A 15,944-nucleotide genomic window follows, 5' to 3' on the forward strand; every position below is an offset into this window, starting at 1 on the left:
AACGCTTCAAAGTATAGGTATAAAGGGAAAATTCCTGAACTTCATCAAATCTGTCTATGAAAGACCCACAGCAAATACCATCCTCAATGGGAAAAATCTTGCAGCCTTCCCGTTGAGATCAGGGAACACGACAAGGATGCCCACTCTCACCACTCTTGTTCAAAATAGTATTAGAAGTCCTAGAAACAGCAAAAAGACAACAAAGAGAAATGAAAGATAGCCAAATTGGCAAGGAAGAAGTCAAACTCTCTCTCTTCACAGATGACATGATTCTATATATGGAAAAACCAAAAACTCCACCCCCAAACTACTAGAACTCATACAGCAATTCAGCAATGTGGCAGGATACAAAGTCAATGTACAGAAATCAGTGGCTTTCTTATACACTAACAATGAAAATACAGAAAGGAAAATTAGAGAATCGATTCCATTTACTATAGCACCAAGAACCATAAGATACCTTGGAATAAACCTAACCAAATAGGTAAAGAATCTGTACTCAAGGAACTACAGAACACTCATGAAAGAAATTGAAGAAGACACAAAAAGATGGCAGACCATTCCCTGCTCTTGGACTGGAAGAAAAAACATTGTTAAAATGTCTATACTGCGTAGAGCATTCTATACTTTTAATGCCATTCCAATCAAAATTCCACCGGTATTTTTCAAAAAGAGCTGGAGCAAATAATCCAGAAATTTGTATAGAGCCAGAAGAGACCTCGCATTGCTAAGGAAATGTTGAAAAACAAAAATAAAAGAGGGGGCATCACGTTACCTGATTTCAAGCTTTACTACAAAGCTGTGATCACCAAGACAGCATGGTACTGGCATAAAAACAGACACATATACCAGTGGAGCAGAGTAGAGAGCCCAGATATGGACCCTCAACTCTATGGACAAATAATCTTCGACAAAATGGGAAAAAATATACAGTAGAAAAAAGACAGTCTCTTCAGTAAATGGTGCTGGGAAAACTGGACAGCTATATATAGAAGAATGAAACTCGACCATTATCACAAAGATAAACTCAAAATGGATAAAAGACCTCAATGTGAGTCAGGAATCCATCAGAACCCTAGAGGAGAACATAGGAAGTAATCTCTTCGATATCAGCCACAGCAACTTCTTTCAAGAGATGTCTCCAAAGGCAAATGAAACAAAAGCGAAAGTAAACTTTTGGGACGTTATCAAAATTAAAAGCTTCTGCACAGTAAAGGAAACAGTCAAGAAAACCAAGAGGCAACCCAAGGAATGGGAGAAGATATTTGCAAATGACAGTACAGACCTAAGACTGATATCCAGGATCTATAAAGAACTCCTCAAACTCAACACACACAAAAAAGGCAATCATATCAAAAAATGGGTAGAAGATATGAACAGACACTTCTCCAATGAAGACATACAAATGGCTATCAGACACATGAAAAAATGTTCATCATCACTAGCCCTCAGGGAGATTCAAATTAAAACCACTTTGAGATACCACATTACACCAGTTAGAACGGCAAAATTTAAGAAGACAGGAAACAACATGTGTGGAGGTGATCTGGAGAAATGGGTACCCTTTTCCACTGTTGGTGGGAATGCAAGTTGATGCAGCCACTTTGGAGAACATTGTGGAGATTCCTCAATAAATTTAAAATTGAACTTCCGTATGACCCTGCCATTGGACTCCTGGGTATTTGCCCCAAAGATACGAATGTCGTGAACAGAAGGGCTATCTGTACCCCAATGATTATAGCAGCAATGGCCACAGTCGCCAAACTGTGGAAAGAACCAGGATGCCCTTCAACAGACTAATGGATAAGGAAGATGTGGTCCATATACACGATGGAGTATTATGCCTTCATCAGAAAGGGCAAGTATCCAACTTTTGTAGCAACATGGATGCACCTGGAAGATATTGTGCTGAGTGAAATAAGTCAAGCAGAGAGAGTCAATTATCATATGGTTTCACCTATTTGTGGAGCATAACAAATAGCATGGAGGACATGGGTAGTTAGAGAGGAGAAGGGAGTTGGGGAAAATTGGAAAGGGAGGTGAACCATGAGAGACTATGGACTCTGAAAAACAAACTGAGGGTTTTGAAGAGGCGTGGGTGGGAGGTTGGCTTACCAGGTGGTGGGTATTATAGAGGGCATGGGTTGCATGGGGCACTGGGTTTGGTGCAAAAATAATGAATATTGGTATGCTGAAATTAAATTAAAAAAATTTTAAAAAATGAATAATTATCTCATCCTTAAACTCAGCACTAATCTTTAGTAAAACTCAGTATCTTCAAAATTAATTTATTCCATAGTATATGTGAAGTGTACAATGGGGCACATATTTCCAAAGATTTCAGAAATAAGAAAAGTCTATCTGCTATTCAATAATTTTATGTTTTTCAATATAACTAAATATGTGAAATATATATGAACTTAAAAATGGAAGAATATTAAATAATGTTTATTCTTACAGATTATGATTGCATCTCTAGAAAACTACAAGTAACATGTTGAAACAATTGTTTAGTAATATGATTTTATAATATCTATATCAGTAAAGCAGTTGTAGTCTGTAGACAATTAGGCAGTTAATACACATGAAAGATAATGGAGGTGTTGACCCACGAATTTAATTTTGTTAACTCTTCTGTAAAATGAGCTAAAAAGAATTTTACAATGGTGTTTTGAAAGAAATAGCTTTTAAAATATTTCTGAATGAAGAGGATAATGATGAAGAGTTGAAAAAGAAAACTGTACCCTGCCATTCTTTTCAAATATTTGTTCATTTGTTTCTTTGTTTGTCTGTTTGTTTGTTTTAGAGAGGGTGTGAGTGGTGGAAGGTGCAGAAGTCAAGGGAGAGTCTTCAAGCTGACCCCTCACTGAATGGGGAGCCTGATGTCAGGCTTGATCACAGAACCCTGTGATCAGCACCTTATTCAAAATCTAGGTCAGATACTTAACCAACCGATCCAGCCAGATGCCCCTGTACCTTGTTTTTGTTGTTGTTGTTGTTTTTTAATAGTGTAATCCAAAATACAGAAATGGAGAAAATTGTGTTTTGTAGGGGTGCCTGGATGGCTCAGTGGGTTAAGCCTTTGCCTTCAGCTCAGGTCATAATCTCAGGGTCCTGGGATCAAGCCCCATATCAGGCTATCTGCTCAGCAGGGAGTCTGCTTCTTCCCCCTCTCTCTGCCTGCTTGTCTACCTACTTGTGATCTCTCTCTCTCTCTCTCTCTCTCTGTTAAATAAATAAATAAATAAATAAAGTCTTTAAAAAAAGAAAAAAATGTTTTGTAAACCTGATCTCAAAGCCAGATGCAATGATGAAATAGATCATTTGATCTAGTTAGATTAAATTAAAGCCCATGTCCAAAATATTACCACCAAAAAAATTTTTAAAAAGTAGATAACTGCCCTTATATCTTAAAAGCATGGGATTGATAATTTCTGAGCTCTCCAATATACAGTAAGCTTAATGACAGCAATAAAGATCAATAAATTTAGGGGAGAAAGTTATAAAAAGACTGCTCACACAAGATTAAAGCTAATCCTTCATATACACTTTAAAACTTGCCCAAACTCATTGTAAATTAGGTGCATGCACTTTAAAGTAATGAAACTTTTTTTCCTCTCATAATGGTAAAGAAAGATAATCCCAGGTAAAGTCAGAATAAGAGTCTGCATCTTTTTAGTTTTTTGTTACAACTTTGATAATAAGTGAGGCAAAACTATAAAGTCCATTTCTTTCCAAGCACGATTTTTAAAAAAGTTAATTTAGCTCAATTACCAGGGTACTAACCCAATCAACAGAGAATCACTTTAGAACAGTGAAAATGCAAGGACAGAATCCCATGGTTCTGAGTGCAGTCTGTCCAAACATAATTTTGAATAATATCATGTTATCCAGCTGAAAGAATCTGATGATGGTTAAACTTTACTTGCTCTGACTCTGTTTATGCCTCCTATTTTTTTGAAACCATAGTTGGATGATTATACTTCTGTAAGTATTCATTTTCTCATCTTCAAAGAGTGTGTGATAATATGTTTCATAGCTCAGAGGAGTTAACACAGATGAAGTAGGCAGAGTATTATGAACATTAGTTGTCAGTATAAACCTCTGAAAGTCCACAAAAAAGAGACAAAAAGGGGGAGACCTCATTAAACCAACCCTCTACCATCCAAAGGATTTTGGTGTTTCCCATGCTCTAAATAACTGAGACATGAAGTCCATTTAAATAAAGAGAAGCACTCTGAAGGAAAAAAAGGTTGAAGTAAAACGTCTGCAAAAGCTTTTGATGGTGACCATTAATGATACAGGCAAGTTTAAGTTTGAAAATATAAGACATTCTAACATAAACTTTAGAAGTGAAGCCACTTGTGTTTGAACTCTGCCTTTATCCTGTGTGGTTTGCATGAGACTAGATTTTTAAGCTGTCCACAGCCCATTCTATCCATCTAATGTGTTGTTTTTAGCATGAATGTAAGTCATATTTAATCACACATAAGAAAAACCTTAGAATGAAGCTAGTGTATGTTCTTAAGCAAGATCTTACTTTCCCAAAAGTGTATTTCACAAACTGCGATTCATTGTTGCCTTTGGCTGCCTGCCAAAATACATGCTTTCTTAGATTCTTTTATTCAAAACAAAAGAAAGCAGTTTCCTCACAAAACAAAACAAAACAAAACACACACCTATCTGATACTTAGAAGAAACAGAGCGGAAAAGGATGATGGTTAATAAACCCTCCTTCAGAGGGTATATGGATCTGACCTTTCAGCTATTTAAAACCAAAGGTAAACAGTTAACATTAAAATCCTTATGAGCCCTGAAATTTTTGAGTCTTCTTAAAATGTAAGATACATTAATTTTATTTCTATGAATGTCTGCTTTAGCTTACAAATCATTAAAATAATAAATTCTAATACCCTGGCTTTATCACAGAGAGTTAAACACTTAACATTTCTTTCAACATTTACAGCTTGGGGATTTCTTATCACTGGCAGGTCCAAGGAAGTGAAGCTCCCTTATTGGCCCAGGTATGGAGGCCACGGTGAATTAGGCTGTTGGAAGTGTGCTGATATTTCAAAGGAAAAAAGATGGCTTTTTTTTTCCTGCTACAAAACTTCTAATAATGCAATAATAATGCAGGGAATTTCTTAATATCAGTGATAGCTTTTTTATTTTCTTTTGTAATTAACTCGGATATACATAACGTTTTTGTAACAAAACACAAAACACCTTGTCCATGCTCTCTGAGGCAAAACAAAACAAAACAAAAGACAAACAGAAAAAGAGCCCTCAATTGTAAACTTTTTTTTTTCTAAGTCTTTAGTTACCAGAACAGTTGGCTATAGCACTAGAGTTCAGAACACAGCAACAGTGTTGCAGTGAGTGGGGAAACACACACACACACACACACACACAAGCAGATATCAGTTGGGCACAGACTGGTACATTCTATCTATCTTCTGGCTTTTTTTGGAGCCCAATTGAATAAAAATGTATCTAGAATTTTATCTGAACCTTGATTTCACTTTTATTATTCAATAAGGCATTCAAACCTTCCACACATCTTCTTTCTCTTAAATTATTTTGTATTTTCTCTTTCCATCTCATTGTTATTGGGGGGACATTTAATCTGGACCTTTGTTAAATAACTCATAGGTATACCATTTAAATGATATACTCATTTTTTATTCTTTCTCAAAAACAAAAACAAAATAAAACAAAACCCATCTTTCTTTCAGAAGTCACTAAACATAAATAACAGTTAAGTTCTCAAAAATAACAATGTTAAATGCCATTCTTTTTAAACTCTGAGAGTGCCACTGGCTGTCAGTGTAGACATCTAAAGGCTGAACCACTTGGTTTATGTCCTGCAACCCTGCAGATGCCTATTCCATATCATGTCTGCACACCATTGCTGTAAAACATTCTACCTACACAATCTTCAGGCTGCCAACGTCTTCTTTGTTCACACTACATCTCTGACTTTGGGGAATTTATATTCTCTTCTCTCTTTTATATGGCATTACTATTACAAGGGATAATCTTTTAATTTCCCACATTCTATATCCAAACTACCATGATTTCCTCAGAATTCCTGAAGCATTTAGTGTGTGATGATTTGGTCCCATAAATACTACCTTACATGTATATTAGAATTGTGAGGTAGGAATATATTATGTTCTATTTTGTTGAATAAAGTACAATTCAGAATAAACAACTTTAAGATAAATAAATGTGTCTCCAAAGAAAAGTTGAGGTTGCTGTTGAGAACTTATTTTGATTACTGAAATCTCCAAAGTAGACTTTAAAAATAGAAGTGAAGCAGGACATCTGGGTGGATCAGTTAGTTGAGCATCAGAATATGGTAATGCAGCAACCCTCAAATCCTTGCATGCATAGTTAAAACATCTCATTTGGCCTCATTCCTGAACTTCTGATTCAGCATGTTTGGAATGAAGGCCCCCAAATCTGCATTTCTAGAAAATTTCCAAGTTATGCTGATATTGTTGTCCAGGGGCCACATACTTCATGAACCTCTGGTCTAGCTGAGTAGAGATGTTGTAAGGAAAAAAATATCATTTTCCATAAATTCCAAGGGGAGCTCACAGACATAAAGAACAAAAGGTGCACATTGACCTTGGATAATAGAAAACAATTTGTAAAATATTTCATTTTTTTGTCTGCCGGTTGCTTAGCTAATTTTAAGACAAATGATATGAGGTGGGGTAAAAGATAAGATAGGTAGATGCAATTAGAATATAGTATGCATGAAACACCCTTTAAGGAAGTATAAAGATGATGTAGGAGAAACTAAAATGATACTCAGATAAATAGAAGATTTTGTTGATAGTATGATTTTCAACAATGTTATACATTAATTATATGTCAATAAAACTGGGGAAAAAGTAATCACCAAAATTACTTTTACTTCTCTTCTATCTTCCAAGTGTACTTTGGAGTTTCCACCAATCAAAATAAGTTCTTAGTAACAAACTCAACTTATTTCTTCTGGAAATCCAATTACTTAACTTAAACATATTTACTCTGGATTTACACCTTAATTATTCAAAAAAAGAACATAATATTTTCCTACAAAACAATTCTAGAAGAAAATACTTTTCCAGTTAAAAAATATGCAAGATACTATCCTAGATGTAATTACTTTTAAAAGCTGAATTCTACACATTTTTCAATGTTTTAATATGTTTCATGACATACAGTGAACTGCATTTTATTTTCATCATATTGTGATTACATACAATGATTTTAGTAGAATATGAGTTTACAGTATTTTTTTCACAAAGCATATATATTTACAAAAAAATCAAGGCAAGCATTTTTGCTGAACTTTTGTATGTTTATCTTAATAATGGAATTTTAAACTTCAGGAGACAGGAAGAGAGCAAATCCCTGGAGTCGAAGTTTTATCAAGAATAAGAGAAAAAGTTTTGCTTGAAAATCAATAATACAGTTTAGGAAACACATTTTGCATTCAATGAATTAATGGTTATTAGATTAGGCATTTAAAATAGAAGATGAAATTCAGGATCTACTTAACATAGCCCCATATGGAATCTTGCATAGGATATCTTTTCTGGATGTCATGAATAAATATGTAAATTACATGTGTCATACTAAAGGACATCTAACATTTCCACTTTATGACTACACTACAACTTTCTGAAGGAAAGAACCCCTTCTCGTCTCAGCAAAGAGGTAAAGGATATGTGAGCTTGATGGAAAATCACAGGAGCATTTACAATTCTCAGTTATGTAGATGATGGGGTAACCCATACAGAATGGAGACATTGAGGACAATGTAAAAAGAAATGGAAATCTGGCCAATCAGGTTTAAATCAGAAAGTGAGTTTGTTGCCCTGCATAATTAAATGGGACATGCGGCTACAAATATGATTCAATGTAACAATTCCTGAAAGGCAAAAACAACAATGTTGGAGAATCTGCTGAGAAGATAAAAATTTCTAACACATAAAAAATATAAATGAATATTTTGCTGCACAATTCAAATAGTTTAATACTATGCATACATCATTTTTAAGCAACAAAATGGAACAAAAGGATTATTTGTGTTCCTGATAACTACCTAAACTTTTTAACAAGATTTATATCTTTTCATAACTTTTGTGTTTTAATTTGAGCCACTGTTATCCATGGCAGGTGCTACAGGAAAAGTTTTAAAAATGGATAGTTTCATGACTTATACAAAAATAAAACAATTACCAGTAAAAGATTTCATTAGTGAATGAGGGAACTGGCAAGATATTGCATGTGGTTCAGAAGAAGAATTATAGATATCATAAATATGAGGACAGATAAAAAATGGTGAAATTAATTTACAAATAAATACAAAATGGGTCTGAGTACAGAGCAATAGTCAATAACATTCCTTAGAAATGTAACTGATTAGTGTTTTGTGAAAAAGAATAATTTATATTATTAAAATTTACTAAGATTCAAGGATTGCAAAACAGCTCAAAGATATTACAATGCAATGATGATCCAATGCAAAGAGAAAGAAGGAAGGAAGGAAAGAAAGAAAGAAAAGAAAAGAAGGAAGGAAGAAAGGAGTTTAAAATATAAAATAAAAAGAAAAATTATCATTTGACAATTTCTCAAAATTCTTGACTCAGGTGTAATGAAGGAAGATTGGATAAATAGAAGAAATGGTGTTTGTTAAAGACCTTGTTAATGAATTAGGCTAGTGTTTCTTCATTTGTTTGTTGGCTTTTGTTTTATTTTGTTTTTGTGGAGTCCAATGCAGGGCTTGAAACAATGACTCTGAGAACAAGAACTGAGCTGAAATCACATGTCAGACACTTAACTGACTGAGCTACCCAGGCGCCTTGCTGGGTATTTTTATACACATCATTCAGTTCAATAAGATAAGAAAGTTCATTCTGTACATTGAATAAACTAATACTCAGACAATTAATTAAGAATCAAAAAACTAGTAAATGAGTACGATTAAATTTATATTTGGGATTGATTGTTCACATTCTATGGCTTTCCTCATTACCTATCACAATATACTTTATGAAAAATTCCATCTTATTGAGATGCAGAGTGTAGTTCTTGATCTGGATAGGTGGATGAAGTAGATGATTTGGAATGGACTGACACTCCGTTCAGTCACACTGTAGTGTGATCAACTGTGGTTCCCTGATGTCAATGGAGGCATTCTGGTGACAGTCTCATGTGATCTTAAATATTTTGATAGATGCATATGACAGTAAGAGAAAGGGAAATTAAGAAAATACAATAGTAAATTATCCTCATCTGAGTCTTAAGTTGCCTTACTTTATTTTGTTTAATTTAATTTTATTAAGTGTTACAAGATTCAGCATTTATACACCACACCCAGTGCTCCATGCAATACATGCCTTCCTTAATACCCACCATGAGCCTCACCCATACCCTCACCCCCTCCCTTCCAAACCTTCCGTTTTGTATTTGTTGTTGTTTTGTTTTGTTTTATTTTTTGGAGTCAACATGGTTTGTCTTCCCCTATGATTTATTTTTTAGAGTAATTGATTAAACATACAGAGAAATGGACAACTTCACTTATGGGAGCATATTTTTCCTCATGGGCTTCTCAGATGTTAGGGAAATCCAGGTTGTACATGCAGTGCTATTTTTGATAATTTACCTGGTAGCCCTACTGGGGAATCTTCTCATCATCACCCTTACCACCAAAGATCATCAGCTCCACACCCCTACGTACTTTTTCTTAAAGAACTTCTCTTTTCTAGATCTCTGCCTCATTTCCATCACTGTCCCCAAATCCATCATGAACTCTCTAATGAATCACAATACAATTTCATTACTTGGATGTGTTTCACAGGTGTTTTTCTTCTTTCTATTAGTCAGTACAGAAGTAGCACTACTCACAGTAATGTCCTATGATCGCTATGTTGCTGTCTGCCATCCTCTCAGATATGACATCATCATGGGCCACAGAGCCTGTATGCAGATGGTGACTATTTCATGGGTCAGTGGAGGTCTCAATGTAATTCTTCATACAGCTTCTACCTTTTCCATTCCCATGTGTGGGCTTCCTGAAATTCATCAGTTCTTCTGTGATGTCCCACAACTGCTCTCTCTTGCCTGTTCATATAACATAGGGGAATTTGTAGTCATTGGGCTCCATCTAGTGTTATATTTTTGGCTGTTTTGTGTTTATTGATATTTCTTACATTTATATATTTTCCACTGTTCTGAGAATGCCTTCCAAGGAAAGAATGCACAAAGCCATATCCACATGCCTGCCTCACCTCCTTGTTGTGACTCTGTTTCTCTCTTCTGGATTTTTTGCCTATTTACATCCCTTACCCAAATATCCATCACTTTTAGACTTGCTAGTTTCTGTATTATATACTGTGATGCTACCCACCATGAACCCCCTCATTTACAGTCTGAGAAATAATGATATGAAAATGGCACTAAGAAAATTGATAAGGGACACATACAATTTATCAATATAAAGAGTTAATATCATAGATATCATGATTTATGCATTCACTGACATAATCATACAAACAATCCATTGCATAGTCTGGTAATAACATTGGATCTGTAGAGTACAAATTATCATTAAAAAAATCTCATTGTGTTCATTAAAGTGATACTAAGAAGTATCCTCCTTGTCCAGACCAAGTGGATAGCAAAACCAGATTGGTTCTTCTAGGGATTGGAAAGATGCATGATTTTTATATCTGTCATACTAATGGGCATTCCTTTTCCTGTGAAAAGCATGTAGGGACATGAGAAATAAGCTTTGCTCTCCCAGAAAAACCAATTGTATGGTAACTCTTAGGAAAATCAATATGCAAAATGTCACATGAAAAAATATGTATAATGTACTCTCAAATAAAAGAAAATAGACAAAGGTAGGTGATATCTGTACAGCATTGTGAATGTATTAAATACCACTAATTGTACATGTTTAGTGTTTAATTTTAAGTTATGTTGATTTCATCTCACAAGGAAAAAAGGGAAAAAAAGTACTTTGTTATCCAACTGCTTCCCCTCTTCTAACTCAAGCCTATTATATGGCATTTTCTGACATCAATTGTGTCCTTGAAATCTAGTGTAAGAAAAAGATATAAAAAATGTAACTTTGTTGTAGAGAGATACATATGCTTATAATAATATTTTTCAAGTCTTTATTTAAATTCCAGTTACTTTATATATAATGTAATATTAGTTGCATGTGTAGAATTTAGTGACTCAACACTTATATACAATAAACTGTGCTTATTATAAATGCCCTCCTTAATTTCTATCCCAATTTAACCCATTTCCCCCATCCACATCCTGTATGGTGAAGAAAAGAGAAGAAAGCCAGTAATGCATTCCTTAGCTATAATGGCATAAAGTAATATTAAGACAAGCTTCAACAGAAAAAAAAATTGATAAACACTTTGCCAGAATTTCCAAAATTAAAAGAAAAAAGACCCCCCAAAACAAACAAACAAACAAACAAAAGGGGAGAGAAGTAACAACCAATAAACTATTGCAGGAGAATATTTTGAAAAATTATATGCCAAAAAATCAAACAGTCTGGGAAAAAATGGATAAATTCCTAGAAACATATACACTAACACAACTGAAAAGGGAAGAAACAAAGAAAGTGATTGGGAAAATACCAGCAAAGGTATTAAATTAGTAATAAACTAAAATCTCTCAACAAACAAAATCCAGAGACAGAGGGCCTCACAGGGGAATTCGACCAAATATTTAAAGAAGTTAATACCTATTCTTATCAAACTATTCAAAAAATATAAATGTAAGGGAAACTTCCAAATTCATTTGATGAGGCCAGCAGTACCTTGATTCCTAAATGAGACAATGGTCCCATTAATAAAGAGGAGTACAGGACAATATCCTTGATGGACATGGTTGCAAAAATCCTCAACAAAATACTAACAATTCCAGCAGTATATTAAAAGAATCATTCCCCATGACCAAGTGGGATTTAGTCCTGGGCTACAAGTGTTGCTCCATATTCACAAATCAGAGGATATGATATACCACATTAGTAGAAAGGATAAAAAACTTATGATCCTTTCAACAGATGAAGAAAAAAAAAGAAAAAGTACAACATCAATTCATTATAAAAACTCTCAGCAAATTTGGGATAAATGACACAAACCTGAACATAATAAAGACCATGGATGAAAAACCTCACAGCTATTAAATTCTCAGTGGGGTAAATCTGAGAGGTTTTCCTCTAGGTTCAGGAAAAATAGTCATTCCACTCTCATGACTGTTATTTAATATATTGTTGGCAGTCCCAGCACAGCAATCAGACAACAGAAAGAAATAAAATCATCCAAATTAATAAGAAAAAAGTCAAACTTGCGCTGTTTGCAGATAACATGATACTCTATATAGAAAACCTGAAAGACACAACCAAAAAATTTCTAGAACTGTACACAAATGCAGTAAATTCACAGGTTATAAAATCAGCATACAGAAATCTGTTGCTTTTCTATACACTAATAATGAAGAAGCAAAGATATAAATCAAGGAATCAGTCCCATTTAAAATTGCACCAAAAACCATAATAACCTAGGACTAAACCCAATCAAAGAGGCAAAATATTTGTACTGTGAAAACTATAAAATACTGCTGAAAGAAATTGAGCAGGACAGAATGAAATGGAAAAGTATCTCAATATCATGCTATGGAAAAGCCAAATGTCCATTGGTTGATGAATGTTAAAAAAGATGGTGTATGCACATATATACAAGTATGCAGTGGAATATTACTCATGAAAAAGAATGAAATTTTCCCATTTGCAACAATGTAGACAGTTATAGAATATTATGCTAAATGAAAAGTCAGATACAGACAAATATCACATGAGTTTACTCATACATGAAATTAAAGAAACAGAACAGATGACCATCTTTAAAAAAAGAGAGGGTAATCAGGAAAGAGAGTCAACTATAGAAAATAAACTGAGGGTTTAACAGTGGGCAGATGTGCAGGGGAATGGGTTAAACAGGTGATGGTGTTAAGGAGGGCAATTGCAGAGGTGAGCCCTGGGTGTTGTATGTATGTTAAGTGATGAATCACTAAATTAGTTGCAGTTGTACAATTTAGTTATTTTAAAAATTATATATAGCACCCAGTGCTAATCAAAAGGGTACTCCCTAATCCCCATCACCTATTTAACCCATATTATACCAATCTCCCCTCTGGTAACCACCAGTATATTATCTATAGTAAAGAATCTCTTCCTTGGTTTGCCTTTCTATCTCTCTCTCTGTCTCTCTCTATCTCTATCTCTATCTCCATCCCTCTCTCTCTTTACCTCTCTTTACCTCTCTTTTCCTTTGTTTTTAATTTAAATATATATATATATATATATATGTATATATATATAAATATATATAAATATATATATAAATATATACATATATATATATATATATTTTATACTTAAGAGTACATATATAGTATATATCTTCTTTATCCCTTCATCCTTTAATGGACATTGCATTCCCATGAACCGTGAAAAAGGGTTCCCCTTTCTCACATCCTCTCCAACAGTTGTTGTTTCTTGTCTTCTTAATTTTGGCCATTCTAACTGGTGTAAAGTGGTATCTCAGTGTGGTTTTGATTTGAATTTCCCTGATGGCTAACGATGATGAACATTTTTTTTTTCTTTTTTAAATGCATCTCCAAAGGCAAAGGAAACAAAAGTGACAAGGAACTTTTGGGACTTCATAAAGATTAAAAAACTTCTGCACAACCAAGGAAACATTCAACAAAATAAAGAGGGATGGGGCTCAGTGGGTTAAAGCCACTGCCCTGGGTTCAGGTCATGATCCCAGGGTCCTGGGATCAAGCCCCACATTGGGTTCTCTGCTCTGTGGAGAGCTTGCTTCCTGCTCTCTCTCTGCCAGCTTCTCTGCCTATTTGTGATCTCTGTCTGTCAAATAAATAAATAAAATCTTAACAAATAACACACAAAAAAGTAACCCACTGAATAGGAGAAGATATTCGCAAATGACAGTACAAAGGGCTGATATTTAACAGCCTTTGGTTTCATTAACCTGTTCTACTTTGTGTTTTTAGTTTCAATATAGGTTAATTCTGCTGTAAATGTTATTTCTCATTTTCTGATGGCTTTACTCTTTGTTTTTATTTTCCCATGAGCCTTTCTTTATGTTATGTTACTCTCCCTACAGTACTTCATTAGTTTTTTATGTAGTGTTCCATGATCCATTGTTTGCGTATAACACCCTGTGCTCCATGCAATCTGTGCCCTGCTTAATACCCCAAAACGGTCTCTCCTATCCCCTACCCCCACCCCTATGCCTTTTATGTGTAATATTAGGTTGTTTTTTTTTGAGATATCTCTTTTTTCTTGAGATAGATCTCTATCTTTTTTAAAAAATTTTAATATGTTGTGTTTATCACCGTAAAATACATCATTAGTTTTTGATGCAGTGTTCCAAGATTCATTGTTTATGTACAATACCTCTATGCATTTGAGGTCTCTCCATTTTTTTTTCATGACAGACTTCCTGTTTCATAGTGATGTGGTCAGAATATATGCATGCTATGTTATCTATCTTTCTTTACTTTTTGAGTCCTGATTTGTGACCTAGTAAAAGATCTCTTCTAGAGTATATCCATGTGCACTTGAAAAGATTGTTTATTCTGTTGCTTTAAGGCAGAATGTTCTGAATATATATTTTAAATACATCAGGCCCAGTGTGTCGCTAAAAGACTTTGTTTCATTGTTGATTTTCTACTCAGGAATCTATATTGATCTAAGTCGTGTATCAAGGACCCTATTAGTAGTGTATAATTATCAAGGAGTTCCTTTGTTTGATATTAATTGTTTTATTTTGGATTCTTCCATGTTGGGTGCATGTTTACATTTGTTAGATCTTGTTGAATTGTCCCTTTTGTATGGTATCATACTCTTCTTCAATTCCTATTACTGTCTTTGGTTCAAAATCTAGTTTGTCTCATATAAGTATTTTTTTTAATTTTTTTCAATTTATTTATTTTCAGAAAAACAGTATTCATTATTTTTCACCACACCCAGTGCTCCATGCAATCCGTGCCCTCTATAATACCCACAACCTGGTACCCCAACCTCCCACACCCCCACCACTTCAAACGGCTCAGATTGTTTTTCAGAGTCCATAGTCCCTCATGATTCACCTCCCCTTCCAATTTAACCCAACTCCCTTCTCCTCTCTAACACCCCTTGTCCTCCATGATATTTGTTATGCTCCACAAATAAGTGAAACCATATGATAATTGACTCTCTCTGCTTGACTTATTTCACTCAGAATAATCTCTTCCATATAAGTATTTTTACTTAATCTTTCTTTTACTTCCACTTACATGATAAATATTTCTTCTCTTTATTTTCAATCTGAGCATGTCTTTACATCTAAATTGAGCCTCTTACCTGCAGAATATTTATAGGTCTTGTTTTTGCTTTTGTTATTGTTTCAGATTTTTATTTAACATCAGCTTATTTAATATATAGTGTAATATTGAGTTCATGAATAGAACTTATCAATTCCTCTCTTGCATATAACACCCAGTGCTCATCACAATGTCCTCCTTAGTTCCCATCACCCATTTAGCCCATCACCCACTCATCTCTCCTCCAGGAACTCTCAGTTTGTTCTCTAGAGTTGAATCTCTTAGGGCTGCCTTCTTCTCTTTTTCCTCCCTTCCTCTGAGTTCATGTATCTTCTTCCTTAAATTTCATAGTAAAATCATATGATATTTTTCTCTTTCTGACTTACTTATTTTGCTTAGCATAATACACTCTAACCCCAACCAAATCATTGCAAATGACAAATTTTCATTCTTTTTGATGAGTAGCAAATATTCTATCATATATATAAATATATATATATATATACTTATATAATTACATAAATATA

The 15,944-nt window shown here is 34.2% G+C and overlaps 1 protein-coding gene across 1 annotated transcript; it reads left to right on the forward strand.

The window, feature by feature from the left end:
* The first annotated feature begins 9,565 nt into the window (after window positions 1–9,565).
* On the forward strand, window positions 9,566–10,499 carry LOC131822540 (olfactory receptor 14A16-like). The gene is given in 2 exon segments (XM_059158837.1): window positions 9,566–10,183; window positions 10,185–10,499. Coding segments are annotated over 2 exon segments (933 nt in total).
* The last annotated feature ends 5,445 nt before the right edge of the window (window positions 10,500–15,944 follow it).

The sequence above is a fragment of the Mustela lutreola genome (assembly GCF_030435805.1).
Source record: "Mustela lutreola isolate mMusLut2 chromosome 5 unlocalized genomic scaffold, mMusLut2.pri SUPER_5_unloc_1, whole genome shotgun sequence".
Classification (NCBI taxonomy): Eukaryota; Metazoa; Chordata; class Mammalia; order Carnivora; family Mustelidae; genus Mustela; species Mustela lutreola.